Source organism: Anthonomus grandis, chromosome 12 (genome assembly GCF_022605725.1).
Source record: "Anthonomus grandis grandis chromosome 12, icAntGran1.3, whole genome shotgun sequence".
NCBI classification, from domain to species: domain Eukaryota; kingdom Metazoa; phylum Arthropoda; class Insecta; order Coleoptera; family Curculionidae; genus Anthonomus; species Anthonomus grandis.
In genome coordinates, this window is record NC_065557.1 from 1,673,083 (window position 1) to 1,691,504 (window position 18,422).

General features: G+C 32.0%; 1 protein-coding gene across 2 annotated transcripts in view; it reads left to right on the plus strand.

The window, feature by feature from the left end:
• Positions 1-16,647, plus strand: part of LOC126742774 (myosin-I heavy chain) — a 106,744-nt gene extending 90,097 nt beyond the window's left edge. For both annotated transcript variants that reach the window (XM_050449560.1, XM_050449561.1), the window contains exons 27-33: positions 1,139-1,297; positions 1,355-1,598; positions 5,244-5,506; positions 7,291-7,586; positions 9,762-10,001; positions 11,993-12,253; positions 15,377-16,647. In XM_050449560.1, coding sequence (XP_050305517.1) covers positions 1,139-1,297; positions 1,355-1,598; positions 5,244-5,506; positions 7,291-7,586; positions 9,762-10,001; positions 11,993-12,253; positions 15,377-15,466 — 1,553 coding nt within the window. In that variant the 3' untranslated portion in view covers positions 15,467-16,647. The remainder of the gene's footprint in view (positions 1-1,138; positions 1,298-1,354; positions 1,599-5,243; positions 5,507-7,290; positions 7,587-9,761; positions 10,002-11,992; positions 12,254-15,376) is intronic.
• Positions 16,648-18,422: the final 1,775 nt, after the last annotated feature.

The window sequence follows — 18,422 nt, forward strand, 5'->3', positions numbered from 1 at the left end:
GTAGATTATAGGGATCACAATAAATGGAGAAAAATTGATGTATGATGGGAATATTAAGTACTTGGGTACAATTTTGGACTCTAATTTGAATTTTCATGCCCACACATATTATATTATGAGGAAATTTTCTAAAAAAGTCGGGTTTATTAACAGAATAGATCAATACATACCAAGCTTTCACTATATAATGCTCTCGCGCTTCCTCATATACAGTTGTGTTCGACACTACTATATAACTTACCACAGTATAAAATACAGCGAGAAAATTCAAAATAGGGCTTTGAGGGCGATCCTAAAGTGTAACCGCTACACAGCTATCAAGACTATGTTCGATGTTCTAAGTTTGTTATCCGTTCAGCAAAGAATAGTTTTTAATGTTCACTTATTTATATTCAAATTAAAGAGGCATTTTACCTAAATATGTCCACAATTATAAAACCAGAAATTGTGAGGATTTTATTTTGATTAATAGATGTAGTACCAGTCAAACGCATAATCATGTTTTATATAGAGGTCTAAGTGAATTTAACAAATTACCAAATGATGTAAAAACTTGTACAAATGTTAATCAGGGTAAGAGGCTATTGAGAGCGCGCATGTATTAAGTAAATTTTAGGGTCTATTGTTATTGTTTTTCTTTCCTTCTTTTCTCTTTATTGTATTTTGTAAAAGTTGTAATTTATTACATCAGGAAAAGTAACCGAGATGCCCTGTTTGTTCGAGTCATTATAAAAACCCGACCTAGAAACATGTGTCGTAATTTGCTTAAACTACCAACACGAGCCGACCTTGTTATGATTGACACAATTAATACCACCGATTGTTGTTCTTTGGAAATGCAATGGAAGCACGATTAACGATTATGATATAATGTATTAATTTTTTTTTGTACTATAATATCTATGTAGCTCTTGCTTAAAGAAAAAGAAAAATATTTCAAATGCCTAGAATAAGCTGAAAAACGGCTTAAAACGCCTAGAATATGTAAGAAATAACGTTAACTTCTTGAAAGAATTAAACCGTGACTTCATTTACCTCGAAGACCCTTAAAGAAAATTGTTCATTTTCAATTGCTATTTGGGAAAATGACTAGGAACTCTATATTAATACAATCTTTAATTCATGCGACGGTTTACAGGTGACACCAGTGAAACGTACAAAGGCTTCCATCACGCCTTCTGGGCCTTTAGCAAACAGCCCTTGGTGCAGAGCATCAGTAAAATCCCGGAAGCCGAGGAACAAATCATGCTGCAAGTCTTCCAGATCATTTTGACTTACGCCGGTTTAGGACAAAACGGTTAGTCAAATCGATCCTCGTATTAAAATGTTCCCAATTTAATTTTAATTTTTCCAGGTGAAGTCATTCGGCGCGTAGAGGACGAACACGTGTCCCTCCTGCAGACCATTTTGGAGCGGTGCATGCGCAAAGACACTTTACTGTGCGAACTTTATTTGCAGTTAATCAAACAGACGACGGATCATCCCGATCCGAATTCCCGCGTTAATCTTAGACATTGGGCCCTGTTGTCTTTGTCTTGCTCGGTGGTTTTGCCCCCTAACAAGGTGATACGGAGGTACCTGATATCGCATTTGAAAAGGTAGGAAAATTATTTTGTTTTACTATGTTCGGTCCATTTTAACCTATGTGGAATTACTGCTTGAGGTACTACATGTAAATGTGTCTTTATTACTCGAAAGATTTATTGTTAAAACCAGGTTGGTTAAGCGTAATGTAGATCCAACAGACCTGGTTTTTAAAGAGAAAGATTTAACAAGTATAAAAGCAATTGTGTGTTAAAAATGTAATTAGATTTAATTTTAGGAATAGAAAATTTGCTTACAACATGCTTAACATTTTAAAGGACTTATTTGCTTCAACTTAAAGACACATTGCATTAATCTTGCCTAAAATATTTAACATTCTTCCGAATTTTCTAGTACACAACTGCTTCTACTTATAAAATTCATCTGTGGGGAGTTATGTAAATGATAATTTTTAAGAGATTTGAAAAATTGTGCTTTAATGCTGGAATATTTTTACATAATTTACTGATTAGCTTATATGAAAATAATAATAATGTTAATATACCTTCTGAGGTGCATAATAATATACCAATAATTTTTTTAGAAGACACAAAACGCGATTTCCCAAAATAACTAGTAGTAGTTTCTAATTTCAAATTAAATGCAATAATTGCGTTCATTGGAGGAACTACGCACTGCGTGCTACATACTAATGCATTAATATGTTATACTGTTTTTCAACTAAAATCATTTTATGCAAGGCCAGAGGTCTAAAAATGTACCACTTTTATTACCTGTAAATATCTTCTAGATATTTCTCTAAGTACTTAAAGATAATCTGAGGGTATTCTAGGAGTTTAAATCACCTTGACTGCCTGGAAGAGTCTTCTAGGTACTTCTTAAGCCTGTCATTTTTGTATCGAGTGTCCAAAAAAATTAGAAAAATGTTCATCAACATCTTTGAAAGCCTCCAAAAAATTCCTTATTAAGAATATTAACTGGGAATATTTTTTAAATTAAAAACTGAAGTTTTCCAAATGAATTGAACAATTCTGGACAAATTTGAACAATTTTTTACGGAATTATGAAGGTTTTCGTACTAAAAATGTTCACCACGCATCTTTGAAAGCCTGTAAATAATTTCTTATTAAGAATATTAACTTGAAGTATTTTTTAAAATAAAATGTAGGTTAGGTTTCCAAACAAATTAATGCGATTTTTAACAAATTTGGATAATTTTTGAGGGCATTATGAAGGTTTTCGTACTGGGTTCAATAGCATCACCTTAGAGATCCTGTAAAAAGATCCTTATTAAGAATATCGACTTAAAATATTCATTTTAATAAAAATTGTAGTTTTCCGAATAAATTGAAGCAACTTGAATAAATTCGGACTGTTTCAAAGGGAGTTTTGAAGGTTTTTATATTGGGTGTCCGAATAATTGGGAAAATTTTCACCATTATCTTTGGCAGGCTGTAAATAATTTCCTATTAAGAATATTGACTTGGAATATTTTTAAAATAGAAATTGTAGTTTTCCAAATAAATTGAGGCACTTTTCAACAAATTTGGAAAATTTTTGAGGGAATTATGGAGGTTTTTGTTTGGGTATCCAAAAAATTGAAAACATTTTCGCCATCATGTTAAAAAAATTCTTATTAAAAATATTGATTTGAGATATTTGAAATTTAGATTTTTCAAATAAAAACTGAAATTTTCCAAACGAATTGAAGCAATTTCAAATTAATAAAATCGGACCATTTTTGGAGGAATTATGAAGGTTTTTCTACTGGGTGACAAAAAATTGGAAAATTTTTAGCATAATCATTTAGAGGATATCAAAATTTCCTTATTATAACAATATTGACTCCACGTATTTTTTAAAATAGAAACTGTAGTTTTCCGAACAAATTGAAGCAACCTTGAATAAATTCGGGCTATTTTTGAGGGAGTTTCGAAGGTTCTCATATTGGGTGTCCAAAAAATTGGGAACGTTTTCGCCATCACGTTTGACAGCCTGTAAAAAAATTCTTATTAAAAATATTGATTAGGGATATTTTTCCCAATAGAACTTGAAATTTTCCAAAGTAATTGAAGCAATTTTGAACAAAATCGGACCGTTTTTGGAGGAATTATTAAGGTTTTTGTATTAGGTGTCCGAAAATTTTTCACCATCATTTTTGAGCTCCTGTAAAAAAAATCCTTATTAAGAATATTGACTTGGAATATTTTTTTAAATAGAAATTGTAGTTTTCCGAACAAATTGAAGTAACCCTGAACAAAATCGAACTACTTTTGAGGGAGTTTCGAAGGTTTTCATATTGGGTGTCCAAAAAATTGGGAACGTTCTCGCCATCATGTTTGACAGCCTGTAAAAAAATTCTTATTAAAAATATTGATTAGGGATATTTTTCCCAATAGAACTTGAAATTTTCCAAATTAATTGAGGCAATTTTAAACAAAATCGGACCGTTTTTGGAGGAATTATTAAGGTTTTTGTATTAGGTATCCGAAAATTTTTTACCATCATTTTTGAGCTCCTGTAAAAAAAATCCTTATTAGGAATATTGACTTGGAATATTTTTTTAAATAGAAATTGTAGTTTTCCGAACAAATTGAAGTAACCCTGAACAAAATCGAACTACTTTTGAGGGAGTTTTGAAGACTTTTTTTATTGGGAGTCCAAATAATCAGGAAAATTTTCACCATTACCTTTGACAGCCTGTAAAAAATTCCCTATTCAGAATATTGACTTGGAATATTTTGCAGATAAAAACTGAAATTTTCCAAATGAATTGAAGCAATTTCAAAATAAAATCGGACCATTACGAAGGTTTTTCTACTGGATGGCAAAAAAATTGGAAAATTTTTAGCATAATCTTTAAGAGCATATAAAAATTTCCTTATTAACAATATTGACTCCACGTATTTTTTAAAATAGAAACTGTAGTTTTCTGAACCTTGAATAAATTCGGGCTATTTTTGAGGAAGTTTCGAAGGTTTTCATATTGGGTGTCCAAAAAATTGGGAACGTTTTCGCCATCATGTTTGACAGCCTGTAAAAAAATTCTTATTAAAAATATTGATTAGGGATACTTTTCCCAATAGACCTTGAAATTTTCCAAATTAATTGAGGCAATTTTAAATAAAATCGGACCGTTTTTGGAGGAATTATTTTTTGTATTGGGTGTTCGAAAATTTGGAAAAATTTTCACCATCATCTTTGAGCTCCTGTAAAAAAAAATCCCTATTAAGAATATTGACTTGGAATATTTTTTTTAAATAGAAATTGAGGTTTTCCGAAAAAATTGAAGCAACCTTGAATAAACTCGAACTATTTTTGAGGGAGGTTTGAAGGTTTTTCTATTGGTTGTCCAAAAAATTGCGTAGACAGTAGTATTTATTAATATTCTTTGGTTTCTATGTGTTTATGACCTTTAATATTTAAAATTGGTATTTTTAGAGATCCATACTGTAGAACAATAATTTACCTAGGCCTTATTAAATTACAAATATAAGCTATTATTAAAATTGATTTTATGTAAGAACTTTTAAATATTGTTTTGTAAATGGTTTATAAAATAAGGTTTTGTTTATTTTTGCATTTAACTAATTTTGTATCAATGGTTTTTTTCCAAATCTCAACGGTTCCATTACACTACAATTTGCATTAATATTTTGTTCTGTTCTTAATTTAGTTAAGTTCATGTCATATTTTAGGTGTGGATCGGACTACGTGACTGAAGAGGGAAAGTACGCCCGTTTCGCGGAAAAATGCCTCTTAAAGACCCAAAGTACCCGTCGAAGACAATGGCCACCCTCACGAGAGGAGATTTTGTGCACGATCAATCGTAGACCGGTTTACGCCCGATTCCATTTCATGGACGGGCAGTATCACAGCGTCGAGTTTAATCCGTCTGCCACGGCTAAAGACGTTTTGGACGTTGTAAGGGATAAGATCGGACTCAGTTCTGAAGCGAGAGGTAAAAAATCATGTTTATTGTAATTATTTATATGCAGGGTGTTTTTTTGTTAATATTGACAAACTTCAGGAGCGTATTTCTGCAAAAAAAAGTTCCTATGAACATAATTATGTCCTAAACGTCTTAGATTTTAGGGTGGCAAGGTTGGAAGAAAAAAAATTTTTTTTCGATAAATTTAATACTCCTGTAGATATTTTTCTGAAAATTGGTACGCAGTTTCTAAGCATCCATATCGTTTTTCATATACACAATTTAAATTTTTATATGAGCTATTGGCGTTGATACGGACTCTGAACTGAATATTAAAAAAAAAAGACTATGCCACGGATCTTTCTTGTAATAGAAAGATATCTTTGAATTCTTTCTAAAGGGCGAGCCTCTTAATATAATTGACAATATAGAAGTTATAGAAAATAACTTAAATATAGCTCTTGACACTTTAAGAGATAGGTATGAAAATAAACCTAGAATATTTAGCCTGTTAATTAAACGTCTTGTAAATTCTCCCTCCTTAGCTAAATGCAATGTGCAAACTCTAAGAGATTTTATTACAAAATCTGAACAAAGTATACAAGCTCTTCATAATATGGAGGTACCAGTTGAGCACTAGGATCTCATACTAATCGAATTATTCTTAGAAAAACTAGTTCGCCTGTCATAAAGCATTTGAATATGAAATTGGCCCTAAAACTTTTCCCACTCTTAAAAGATTCTTTGACTTTTTAGAGAAAAGGTGTGATGTTCTGGAGAAACTAAACATATCAGAATCCAAGGCTTATAATAAGCCAGTTGCTAAGACTTCACATTTTGTCTCTCAAAGTTCTGCTCGTTCTAAGGACAGCACCACAATAAAATGTACTGCGGTCAAACTTCACATAAAATTTATAAAGGCAATGAGTTTCAAAATTTGTCACAGCCACAAAGGTTTGCATTTGTACAGAGAAACCAGGTTTGTAGAAGTTGTCTAGGTAGCCAACATTCTGGCCAATGTCGCTTTAAATTAAATTGTAGATATTGTCGCAAAAGACACCACTCTCTTTTGCATATTTTGCCAAATAGTGCTCAAAACCTCCCTCAACAAAGTGGTCATAGCTTTTCGCATGATGTCCAACCTAGTACCCTCTCTAGAGCCATACCCAGTATGAGCATATCTGGTCTCTTGGTAATTTTTCGCCCGATGCACGGTTTTCGGAGGTAATTACACAAGTGCATGAAAGCGCATTTTTCTAAAAACAACACGAGTTCAAAATTGCTTAAGATTCAAAGCGAAGAACAGCTAACGCCATCTAGGAGTTCTTATTTTTTTACCACGTCATTAACCGACTTTACACTAGGTGTCGTGATCAGTACTATCTTCATACAATTAGTATATTAAATTACTATATTATAAAAGCAACCAAAAAAATAAAAACGCTACAATATTTTTTTCTCTTTAAAAAATATTCAGCTCAAATGCATAGAAAACTACATATCAATTTTCATAAAAATATTTACAGGGGTGTCAAATTTAACTAAAAAAAGTAAGTTTTTTTCTTTCAACCTTATTACTTTTTGAATTGTAAAATCTAGTCCTGTAGTGTAAAGTACAGGATTAGGTTGTAGTGTTTTTAGGTGTAAAAGACACTCCCCCGAATTTTGCCGCAATATTAAAGAAACGCGCCCTGTACATCCCTTGTTTTCTCGGATTATGATTTATTTCTTCCAGGCTCTTTAAAGTCATTTTAACTCAACCCCTCTCTTTTACTTTTGAGCTATTATTTGAAGTTAATCAATATTTCTCGTAGGTTATGCGATATACGAAGTGCTAGGTAACTCGGAACGCAGTTTATCCGCCGAAGAGAAAGTAGCGGACGTGATGGCCAAGTGGGAACGTTACAGAGCGGCGTCCCAAGCGAACCAAACGCAAAACACGGCAGCCGCCAAAAAGATCCGACCGCAGCACCACTTTTTCCTGTTCAAAAAACACCTCTTTATGGATAACTACATCAATTTGGACGATCCGGTTGAAAAGGAGTTGTTGTACCATCAAGTACTGCACGATTTACGGACCGATCGGTTTCCCATCACTGATAAAGAAGCGGTAAGAGAAGATGAAAATAGTTTATATTTTTTTGAATTAAAGAATCTTTGAAAACTTTCTTGCTATTGAAAATTAAGAAATGAATCAAAGATTAATATGAACAACGATGAATTGAGCACGATATCGTTACTTATGCTTTCCCTATACTAATAATAATAATTTTCTTTATTTTCTAATCAAATCACCTAATATGACAAAGTAATGTTAGGTGATATCATTATGATCGTATTATATTATTAGTAATATCATAATGCATTTAATGATTTCTTCACAGATATAAGGATTAAGATGGCAAATGCAATTACGAAAAACGACAACATCCACTTCCCTATCCCGCACACTAAAAATACAATAACCCTTTCCCCTGTAACAGAAGAGGATATACATGACAAAATTAAAGCAAAAATGATTAAACTGATTGTAGATAACTTTGTACCTTCTCTTACAGCTTTAATTAATATCATTTTCGTACAGGGTAGGTTCCCGAATATTTTTAAAGCGACCGTAGTCATCCCAATTTTTAAACACATTATAGACCTATTTCACCTATAAGTAATGTGGCAAAAGTTGCGGAGAAGGCGATAAAATCTAGATTAGTAAAGCATTTTGATCACAATAATTATTTCAAAAATTCAGTTTGGGTTTAGGAAGGGAATTTCAACAACTAATGCGATGTAACCAGTGGTGAGCTTTATTTATGCGGGAATCAATTCGGGTCGAAAGCCTCTTCATATATTCCTGAATCTGGCGAAGACCTTCGATACTGTACCTCATGACAAACTACTAATTAAGATGGATTGGTACCGTGTCAGGGGTGTGACCTGGGCACCTATCCTGATCGAAAACAGAGAGTTTTAATAGTTTTCACAGCGCAGAGAAGATCTTACAAATGGCACTTCCACAGGGAACGATTTTGGGACCAGTACTTTTCTTGATATATAAAGATTTACTTAACTTAGCAAACCCTAAGGGAATAACGGCCTCATATGCGGATGATACTGTCAATGTGGTTGCTGAAAATAGTTGGGAAGAAACGAAAATTCCTGCTGAAAATAAAATACTATTTGCTTAGGCTTGGCTAAATAAGTACTGCCAAAACAAAATATATTGCTTTCTCTCTGTATATAAATGGTCAACCAAATTTTGACAGTAATACTGTGCATTCATGTGAAAGTACAAATAACTGTAGCTGCAATCTAAGTATACAAAATGTGATGACATACCATTCTTAGATAGAGATTAGATTCTTAATTAGATCTTATATAAATAGAGCAACACCTCAGGTGGGACTGCCATATTCATATTACCTCAAATAAACTAAGACGTAAAATTTAAACAACTAAAAGGCTCTCTTAGTACCAAAATATTTGAGCAAATATATGAAGTCGGTTTTAAATTATGGTCTATTTATCTGGGGAGGTGGTTATGATAGATATTATGAAAAAATCAGAAATCATCTAATTATCAAGCACTAAATGATAATTACCCAACTAGATGAAATAGTAATGTAAACTTTAATACTCAAAGACCAAATAACTCCTCATACTTAAGATTTATTGATTATAGGGGCATCAAAATCTATAACTTTCTCCCACTTAACATCTTTAAAAAGAAAGTTATGGAATATATATTAGAAAATACAGTGGCATTCAAAAACGTGCGAGATTAGATAACGCAGATTCATAGTGTCCTCTGAGAAGAAAATATTTATTGTTTGTATTTAAGAAATAGAAACAGCAGAACAATATGGAGGAGAGATCGATAAAGGAAAACCAATGTTTTATAGGATTTTTCATACTTTGTTTTTGGTTAATTACCAATGTGTATTAGTTCTGTATGTGTAAATTGGTTCTAGATTTTTTACGCTTAAGCTTTTTCTGTATTTTTACTGTTTTATCCTAAAAGTTGGTAACTTTAATTTTAAATTGGGCTCATATAAAAACTATTGTAATTTTCAAAATACTATTTTATTATTTATTGCACTGACAAGCTCTGTAGAGATTTTGTCCCTTATTTTTATTTTAAGAGTTTATCTGTACATTTAAAGATTTTTAATAAAAACCTATTGTGTATAAGACATTCTGATGCATTTAGACTATAAAAAAAAATAATTTTTTAGTTACTTTAGCGGTCAATTATAATTATTTTCTTCTAACAATTTAATTTCGTTTCCAGATGATGTTGACCGCGTTACAAGCTCAACTGGAACTGGGCGATATCGAGGACACGATCCACGATTATCGACCGATCGCGTGTCATTGTTTACCCGCCCGCATGGTTCCCACCATCCCGAAAGACGGCGTCCAGATGCACCATCAGAGTTTACGAGGGATGACCGCATCCGAAGCGAAACAGGCCTTTTTGAATTTGATCCAGAGTTGGCCGCTACATAAAGCCACCATTTTCGATGTCATGGTACGTTTTAACTCATTTTAAAAGACACCTATTTTTTTGGTATAGCGTGCGTAAAGTCAAAATCAAAGGCAAATGTTTTTGGATCACGTCACACATATACAGCGTGTCCATTTAGTACTACTTTCTTCCATTGTGGCTGTATTTTTGAAGGAAAAAAAAATTTTTTCGTTTCGAGTTTCGGATTTCGGGGTTTATTGCGCAAACTTGCTTATTTTGAGGCCCTCTACAACCCCTTCAAGTTTCTCCCATTAATTATGAAACATCCTGTATAATAATGAATTTTATGCTGAATGATCTGAATATCAGTGACGTACTAAATGTTTTTTACTATGTTATTTCTAGAGCTATAGAGGTTGAAGTACCTAAGCTAAAACCGAAAAATGTCCAAAATGGTATAGCCAAGTCTACTAATATTAATATAAATTAATGAAAACTTTTCACTTTTTATCGTGCTCAGTTTAAAGAAATGTATACTGTAAGCTACAAAAATCCATGTAAAAATAATATTAGTAATGATTGCAAAGAATTTTGGAATTTGGTTCATTCTAAAAAAAAAAGCTCGGAATTGCCTGGTTCAATGTCGTATGGTGACCAAAATGAGTGAAAGCACTCATCAAATTTCAGAACATTTTGACTCTGTATATGAAAAGCTAAATTCTAACATTCCTAATGTGTTTTATCTACTATGTTATTTAAACTTTCGTTAAATTCTAGTACCTATCCTGACGTTTGAAAACTGACATTTGTAACATCTGTCTTTAAAAATGGTACTAAGCATGATATCAGAAATTACTGTCCAATTTCAAAAATGTCCATAATGTGGCAAAATTGTTAGATAAAATGGTTTCAAGGCAAATATCACCTAATGCTCTAACAAGTGCTCAACATGGTTTTAGTAAGGGTCGCTCTACTAGTACCAACTTGTTGTTATATGTGGAATCCTTGTCTGGTGCTTTGGAAAACCGACAATAAGTTGATGTTGCCTATACGGATTTTTTAAAGGCGTTCGACAGGATTCAGAAGATTGTTCTTATTAATAAGTTGCAGTTATTTGGGATTTCGTTTAAAAGTTATTTGAGTTTTAAATTTTAAAGTTAAAATACGCCCTCTCAAGAGAAATGTCGGTTGACTCTGGTGTTGCCCACATGGGGCTCATTTAAGTACTTTATTGTTGGATTTATTTATTAATGAACTGTAAATACTGTGAATTTGATGGTTGCTTAAAATTGCAACATGATTTAGATATAATTTATTAATGGAGTTCGGCCAACGGATTGAGCTTAAATGTAGAAAAATGCAAAGTTTCCAAAAGAGAAATATAATTATTTATTTGACTATCGCATTAAGAACAATATCTTGGGTAGAGTTATTGAATAATATATAATGATAGTCGCCTCGGCGTTTGATTACCATATAAATTCTATTAGGAGTAAAACTATGAAGCTATTGGGTTTTATTAATCGAACTTTAAAAAATTTTAATGGCATTCAATGTTTTAGAGCCCTTTATTGCTCCTATATGCGAGTCCAGTTTGGTCACCACAATATAAAGTGTATTGAATTATTGGACAAAATTCAAAGAGTTGCTGCGTTTAAACTTGGCATATCTATAGAAGACATTGATTACAATTATATGGAAAATTTTTTAAATCGAAATTCTTTGAAAAATCGCCGTCTAATACTTGATGTGTCCACTTTATATAAAATTATTAACAATATATTTGTTCTGAATTGTTAAATATTATCACTCTTAATGACCCTCAAAGATTCACTCATGATTCAAATTTGTTCCCAGTTAAACACCACTGAACAAATCATGCTGCTGCGTTCATTAACTAGCCAATAACCACTGTAGATATATGATAAGATATTGATTTTTTTGTACACTTTTCAGAATATTAATTAATAACTCACTTTGTCAAATGCCTTTATCATACCAACTATAGTTAATAAAACTATTATTATTACGATTTTATTCATTAAATTTTTTAGCAATCTTTCACGTCCAACTGGCCCCGAGTCCTCTGGCTCGCTGTGGATCAAAAAGGTCTACACTTACTGGAGCACCGGTCTAGAAACACCCTGTGCACGTACGACTATAACAGTATTTTATCGTATTCGCCTGCACTGCAGTGCCTGATGATCATCACCGGGAGCGATCATAAGCAGAGCAAAGTGATCTTGACCACGGCCCAGGCGTTCCAGATCGCCACCCTGATTCGGGAGTACATGGAAGTTCTGCACGAGAATATGGTAAGAATGGGGCGAATTTGATTATTAAGAGTACGTACATTATTGAAATATTAAAAAAAGAAGCACACATTTAAAAGATATGAAAACCAGGACAATTACTAGCGTTTTCTAATTTACGTCTAGAGTTTATTCGAAATATCACTCTGCGAATTTGTTTTTATATCGGAATATTATGGACTTATACACGCCAGGCAAGTTTCTATCTTGGGTGCCATGCATTATTTGATTTATATACTGAAATGTGCCCTAAAATGTGATAGTCTCTCCCATGTTATGGAACCTAGTGATAACAGTAGGACCAAAAATCTGCAGATAAAAAATCGCTTGAGCGGAGTGCGAGTTTTACTTTTTATAACTCCATTTAAAAGATTTTAAGTAATAATCACTCGGCGGTGTTAATAAATGTTGATGATACTTTTTTAAGACATAATTAAATTACAAAGAGCCCCAAAATTGAACCATTTAGAGCAAACACCGGAAAAAGGTCTTCAAAGGTGTGAACAAACGCAAAACTGAGTCAGTAGTACGGGTTAGGTTGAGAGTTTGGATATTGACATAATAGTAGGTCTGTAGGAGTTTAAACAAAAAATAAAAGGCAAGGGAACCAAAATTACTAGAGTAATGATTAATTCAATTAATGAAAAAGAACAAGTTTTGCATTATTGTCGATGAATCCACATACACCTTACCTAGAAAGTATTTGTATTTAGTTTTGAGAATGTGTATAAAAGGTCAAATAAAATATAATTTTTTAGTCTAAATACTTGTACTGGAGCTGCCCTGTATGAAATAATAAGCTTTTTCATGAAACACGAAATACCATATAAAACAAATTTTATTGGCTTTGCGTCGGATGGGGCTAGTAATATGGTTGGTATAAGAAATTCATTGGTTAGTAGGTTACAAGAAAATATACTAAATATATTTATAATGAAATGCATATGTTATAGATTTCACCTTATTTCTTTATATGCATGTGTAAAGCTACCCGAGATTAGAGAGTTAAAGAGTAAATAGAAGAGTAACGTTAAGTAGTAGAGTAGTAGTTATTGGATTTATGTTTTGTAGGTTCACAATTTTTTGCTCAAACAACCCAAAAAGTGTAGAATAATTAAAGGAGTTCCAAGACTTAGCACGAGTTGCCCCACCCGAAATTCTTCGCCTATCTTTAACACGTTGGCTATCACTGTAAACTAACGTCAAAAGTCTTCTAAGCCCTTAAATTATAGTTTGTTGATCAAGCTGCTAATAACAATTTTTGAGCTAGCGGAATTTTAGGGAAGTTAAATAGAACTGAAAATATCCAATTTGGAATTTTTGTCATTTGCTTTATCAATTTCAACAAGTTGATGCAAAGGCATTTTTTAAAATTAGAAGAAATGTATTTCTCATCCGCAATAAACTCAACTAATCTAGAAAAAGGCAGATTAAATAATATTAAGAAACGATGTTTAGAGTATTGCATTCAATTTGAATTTCAGTATATTTTCGAGAAATATAGCCTCGTTTAAATCTTTGAATAATGGACAACCTTGATTTTTCCATCTAATAGAGTTTGTTTTTAATCTACTTACTTTGCCTATTTCAAGCGCTAATGTTGAAAGAGTATTTTCCTGCATAAATTTAAATAAAACGAAGCAAAGAAATAGATTAAAAAGGTCTAAATTATCAAGAATGTTGTACACAAAAAGTATGGTAGGCAAACGTACTAAAATTTGCGCTAACTGTTTCATATCTAAAGATTTGATTGAAAAATGGATATGGAATTATAGGATCTATGATTCATACAATTCAAATTGCTATTTTTATTTATATTTGTTTTTTTTTTCTTCATAATTTCTATTTCTGTTTTAATTTTCACAGTATTTTGTTGTTTGATTAAAAAATATAAAATATTATTGATGTTTTTATTATTATGCCTACAAGTATAATTTTTTTTTAACTGGAAGATATTTACCAAATTAGGTATTAATTAATTCTTAATAATATGGTGACAATAATAAAAATAAATCTATAAGAAAACATCTTTATTATAATATTATATTCAATGTAGATGCAATTCGCAGGTTTAGGACCAAGAAATCAAAAACTTCTTTTTTTTTTGAAAAGGTGTCGACGTTTGGTTACGTCTGTTTCAAGGCTGTAATTACGAAACAGAACAAAGCTCTAGTAATTTTTTAGGCAATAAAAAATGGACAAAAATAATAAATAAATAAAATAAATAAATTTATTTATTATTTTTGTTCATTTTTTATTACCTAAAAAATTACTAGACCTTAAAATACAGCCTTGAAAAAGACATAAATAAACGTCGAAACGTCGGCACTTTTTCAAAAAAGGAAGTTTTTGATTTCTTGGTCCTAAACCTGCGAACTCCATCTACGGTACTTTTAGTCATATTCAATATTAATTAATATTTTGTACAAGTACAGTAGCGTATGCATTAGAGCCTAAAGCAGACATTTATTAATCTATTGCTTATCTATTCTCATGCATTTTTATGAACACATTTCATGTTTTTGATTTTCCTGACCTGGCAACACTGAGAACAGCACTTTTTCAGTGTAGTTTTAGGTACGAAACTGTGAGTAATTATAACTCTTTAAATGGTGATCTGAAAGCATGTAGTGTAGGTTCCTTTAAACCGAGATTTAAGAGAACTACTTTTAAATCTTGCAAGCATTATTCTACGTATCACTTCAAGAGTTTTTTGTATAAGAATTTATATTTTTTGTTAGTTTTATTGTGAAATAAGGCATTTTATGTGGCAATTGATGGTTAAGTGTAAGAGTAACCCTAGGTTAAACTTCGCCATCTTTGCTGCAAGATGTGCAACTTTTGTATGCACATTTATTTTCTTAATAAAGACGCTTAATATTATTACTATTATTAAAAATACAATATGCAAAGTTTATGTCTAAAACTCAAAAAAAATTATATTAGGTTTATCACCCTGTATCTTGGTTGTCTTTGACTTTCCGACTAGGAAAATCTTACTTAATCTCATTTATTTTTTAAAAGGAATCTGCTGGTAAATTATTTACCAATATTTATGGGACACCTGAATTTAAAACTGCTGAATTTAAAAATTTTTTTGCTTTATTTTTTGTTTTGTAATTGCAGGTGGAGATGCGTAAAGTGGAACAGACCCGTAGCAGACCGGTGAGCGCCGTGCACCCGCACGCGCCCCTCGTACCCCCGCAGCCCAGCTAGAAGAGGGTCACGTTCGCGGATGACGTCATAAGATCGAACCGCCGTTAATCCAGACGTCGGTTTTCCGTGTGGCAAAAGTTGCTCGACGATACGACAATCAATCGTAAATTTTGATAAGAAAAAGGAATAGAAAAAAAAAACATAAAAAATTAACGTCATAAGAGTGATTTATATAAGCATTATTAACTGCCACGTATCATCGTCAATAACTGCCAATCAAGGTGCTTTCATTTCGGCTTTTGTTCACTATTCATTCATATACTCACTGATCTTGTAATTAAAGTACAACGTAAGTCGATCATAGTTACTACAGTGGTGTTTAAATATTCATATATGTTTCGTTTTTTTGTGTGGTGTAAAGGTGGATTTTCATCGAGCAACTTTTGCAGTCGTCCGCGAAAAGAAGTTCGTAGTACCGTAAGGCTGATTTTATTTTTTAATAATAATGAAACTTGATTAGTTAGTCCTCGAATTACACATGTAGCTCGTTAAAATGCCTTATCGACTGGCATCTACAATATTGCATCATATAATCGGACTCGTTTTTGTTATAGGCATTTTTTAGCTCGTTTGCACTTCTAGTAACAACGGACCAGGATAACATTAAATATCGTAATGCTTAAGCGCTTTCGTAGAACATCTGCCGCTAGAAGTGTAAATTGTATAAAAATTTAAGATGATGTTGGACTAGCCAGATTATATTTTAAGACTGAATAGCCAAAATGTTTAACTTTCTTTAACTGGCTTGAAGATGAGCCTGCAAACTAGTAAAAACCAATTCTTCCTAATATAATCTTAAAATCTTGCAAATAGGATATAACAAATTGTTTGACAAAATGTTAATGCAACCTAGTCAAAGTGTACATATTATTAACTGCGATACAAAGTTTTATTATTGTACAGATGTTATATTGTGTACGCACATTGTTTTAACCCTCCGAACCCATTTTTTTACTTTTTATGATTATTTGTGATATGAATTCTCGTATTGAGACTCCCCATACCAGATCGATGTTTTTACCGATTTATTAACCAAAGATAATCAAATAGTTGTCTGGTATCGAGAGTGTCACTATAAAACCAGTTTTGTATATGCCTGCTTTTTAAATTATATTGCTTTGTGTCTCTGTATTTATACCGATATGATTATATAAAATGAAAATAAAGAATTATGAACAGAATATTAGTTGTGAGTGTTTTTGATTCACGCAAATCCTGTATAGAGTGGATTTATTGAGGTTTTGTTTATCAGAACTATTTGTAAGGTAAGAACGGGTGGATATTACATTTGAGAAAAATTATTTCCAGGCAATCAAACCCAGGTTTATGTTTTTATTAAAGAAATCACTTTTGGAAGTGGAGTGATTGATTAATAAGGAAGTTTTTTGTCCAAAAAAAAAATACTAAAATATATTGTCGCGTTTTTAATCATTCGTTAGGTGTGAATTAAAACAATCAAAAATATTTGCTATGAAAACACGATCAGTCACATCTACTAGAGATTTTTACTGTAATTATTTACAACTATTTAAATCTCGCGCCAATATTTCGAACTTTACTTCACTGAACTGGCAACTGTCTACTTCGATCCATCTACTTAGATATTCGGCACTATGCTGTTCCAGAAGATTCCCGCCAACTTTCGAAACGTCGTGCGACGTACCAGTTGCATCATTGCGGAATGATGGAGAATCAGCTGGTTTTTCGGTGTTTATAATATCGTTACAATACCATACATTTTCTAGAAAATATATCAAAAATGGTAAACTGTAAAGGGAAGTTGAACTGCTGTAGATAATGACTGTTTTGTGATATAAAAAAAAAATGATTTTTTTTTTATATCACAAAAACTAAACGTTAGCTCTCTCTCTTTGTCACAAATCAAAACTATATACCTCTTAAAAAGAATAAATGTAGATGTATCCAACATAATATATTATCAATTCCTATATCTTTAAAAATCAATTTACAAACTTGTGGAAAAGGGGTGCCATTAAGCTATTTGCATAAGTTTCAGACCCCACAGAACCTAAATATCTATCTATACCCTACTAGTATTTTATTTGTTTGGTCTAAGGTTCTAGAGACACACATGTATAATCAAATCATTTCATTAAAAAATTATATCATGACTGTCAGTCATGGACTAAAAACAGTTAAGTAGAACCACTTGTCTTGTAAGATTTACAAGAAATATTATAAATGATAACAGGCACTATGAAGAAGAAAAACAATTAACAACCTTATGTTTACTGGTTTTTAATAAGGCGTTTAATACTCTAAATCATGATATTATGCTGCTAGCTAAATTAAATTGCTTTGGTTGTCCTAATACTTCTAAAATTCTACCTGACTCGCAGGTTTCATATGTGGGGGGGATTGATCGACCCCTTATACTTAAAATCTAAATCTATTTTTGATACTACTAGTGTACTTCAGGGATCTGTTTTAGGTTCTGACCCTTATAATTGTCAGTGTATGTAGCTGATATAAAAAATTATCTGTATCTCAAGTAAAACTACAACAATACGCAGATGATTGTCAGATTTATACATCGCTCTCATTATTACACTCACAAACACAGTCTAATTCCGACTTACACATTATGCTCAAGGCTCATAATTTGATACTAAGAGGTTCAAAATCGTGTCTTTTATTTCTCGAATCCAGTAAACAAAAACATAGAACATGTTTCTTCGTACAGTTTCCTGTTAGATTTCAATTAGAAGTGCTACTGTACGGAGAGAATTGAAGGGTTCTTCAACGAATGCTCCCAAAAACTCTACTTCAGCATCTTCGTTTAAAATACGCCGATTTGCCCTTTGTTTGTTACCAACTCAAGTCCAAAAAATGTATCTGTGATTTTCCTTAATGCTCACGGTATGCTCAAAAAAAACACTGCACGCGACGTTATTAGTTTAAATATATTTCACCTTTATTTGAGAACAGAGAACTC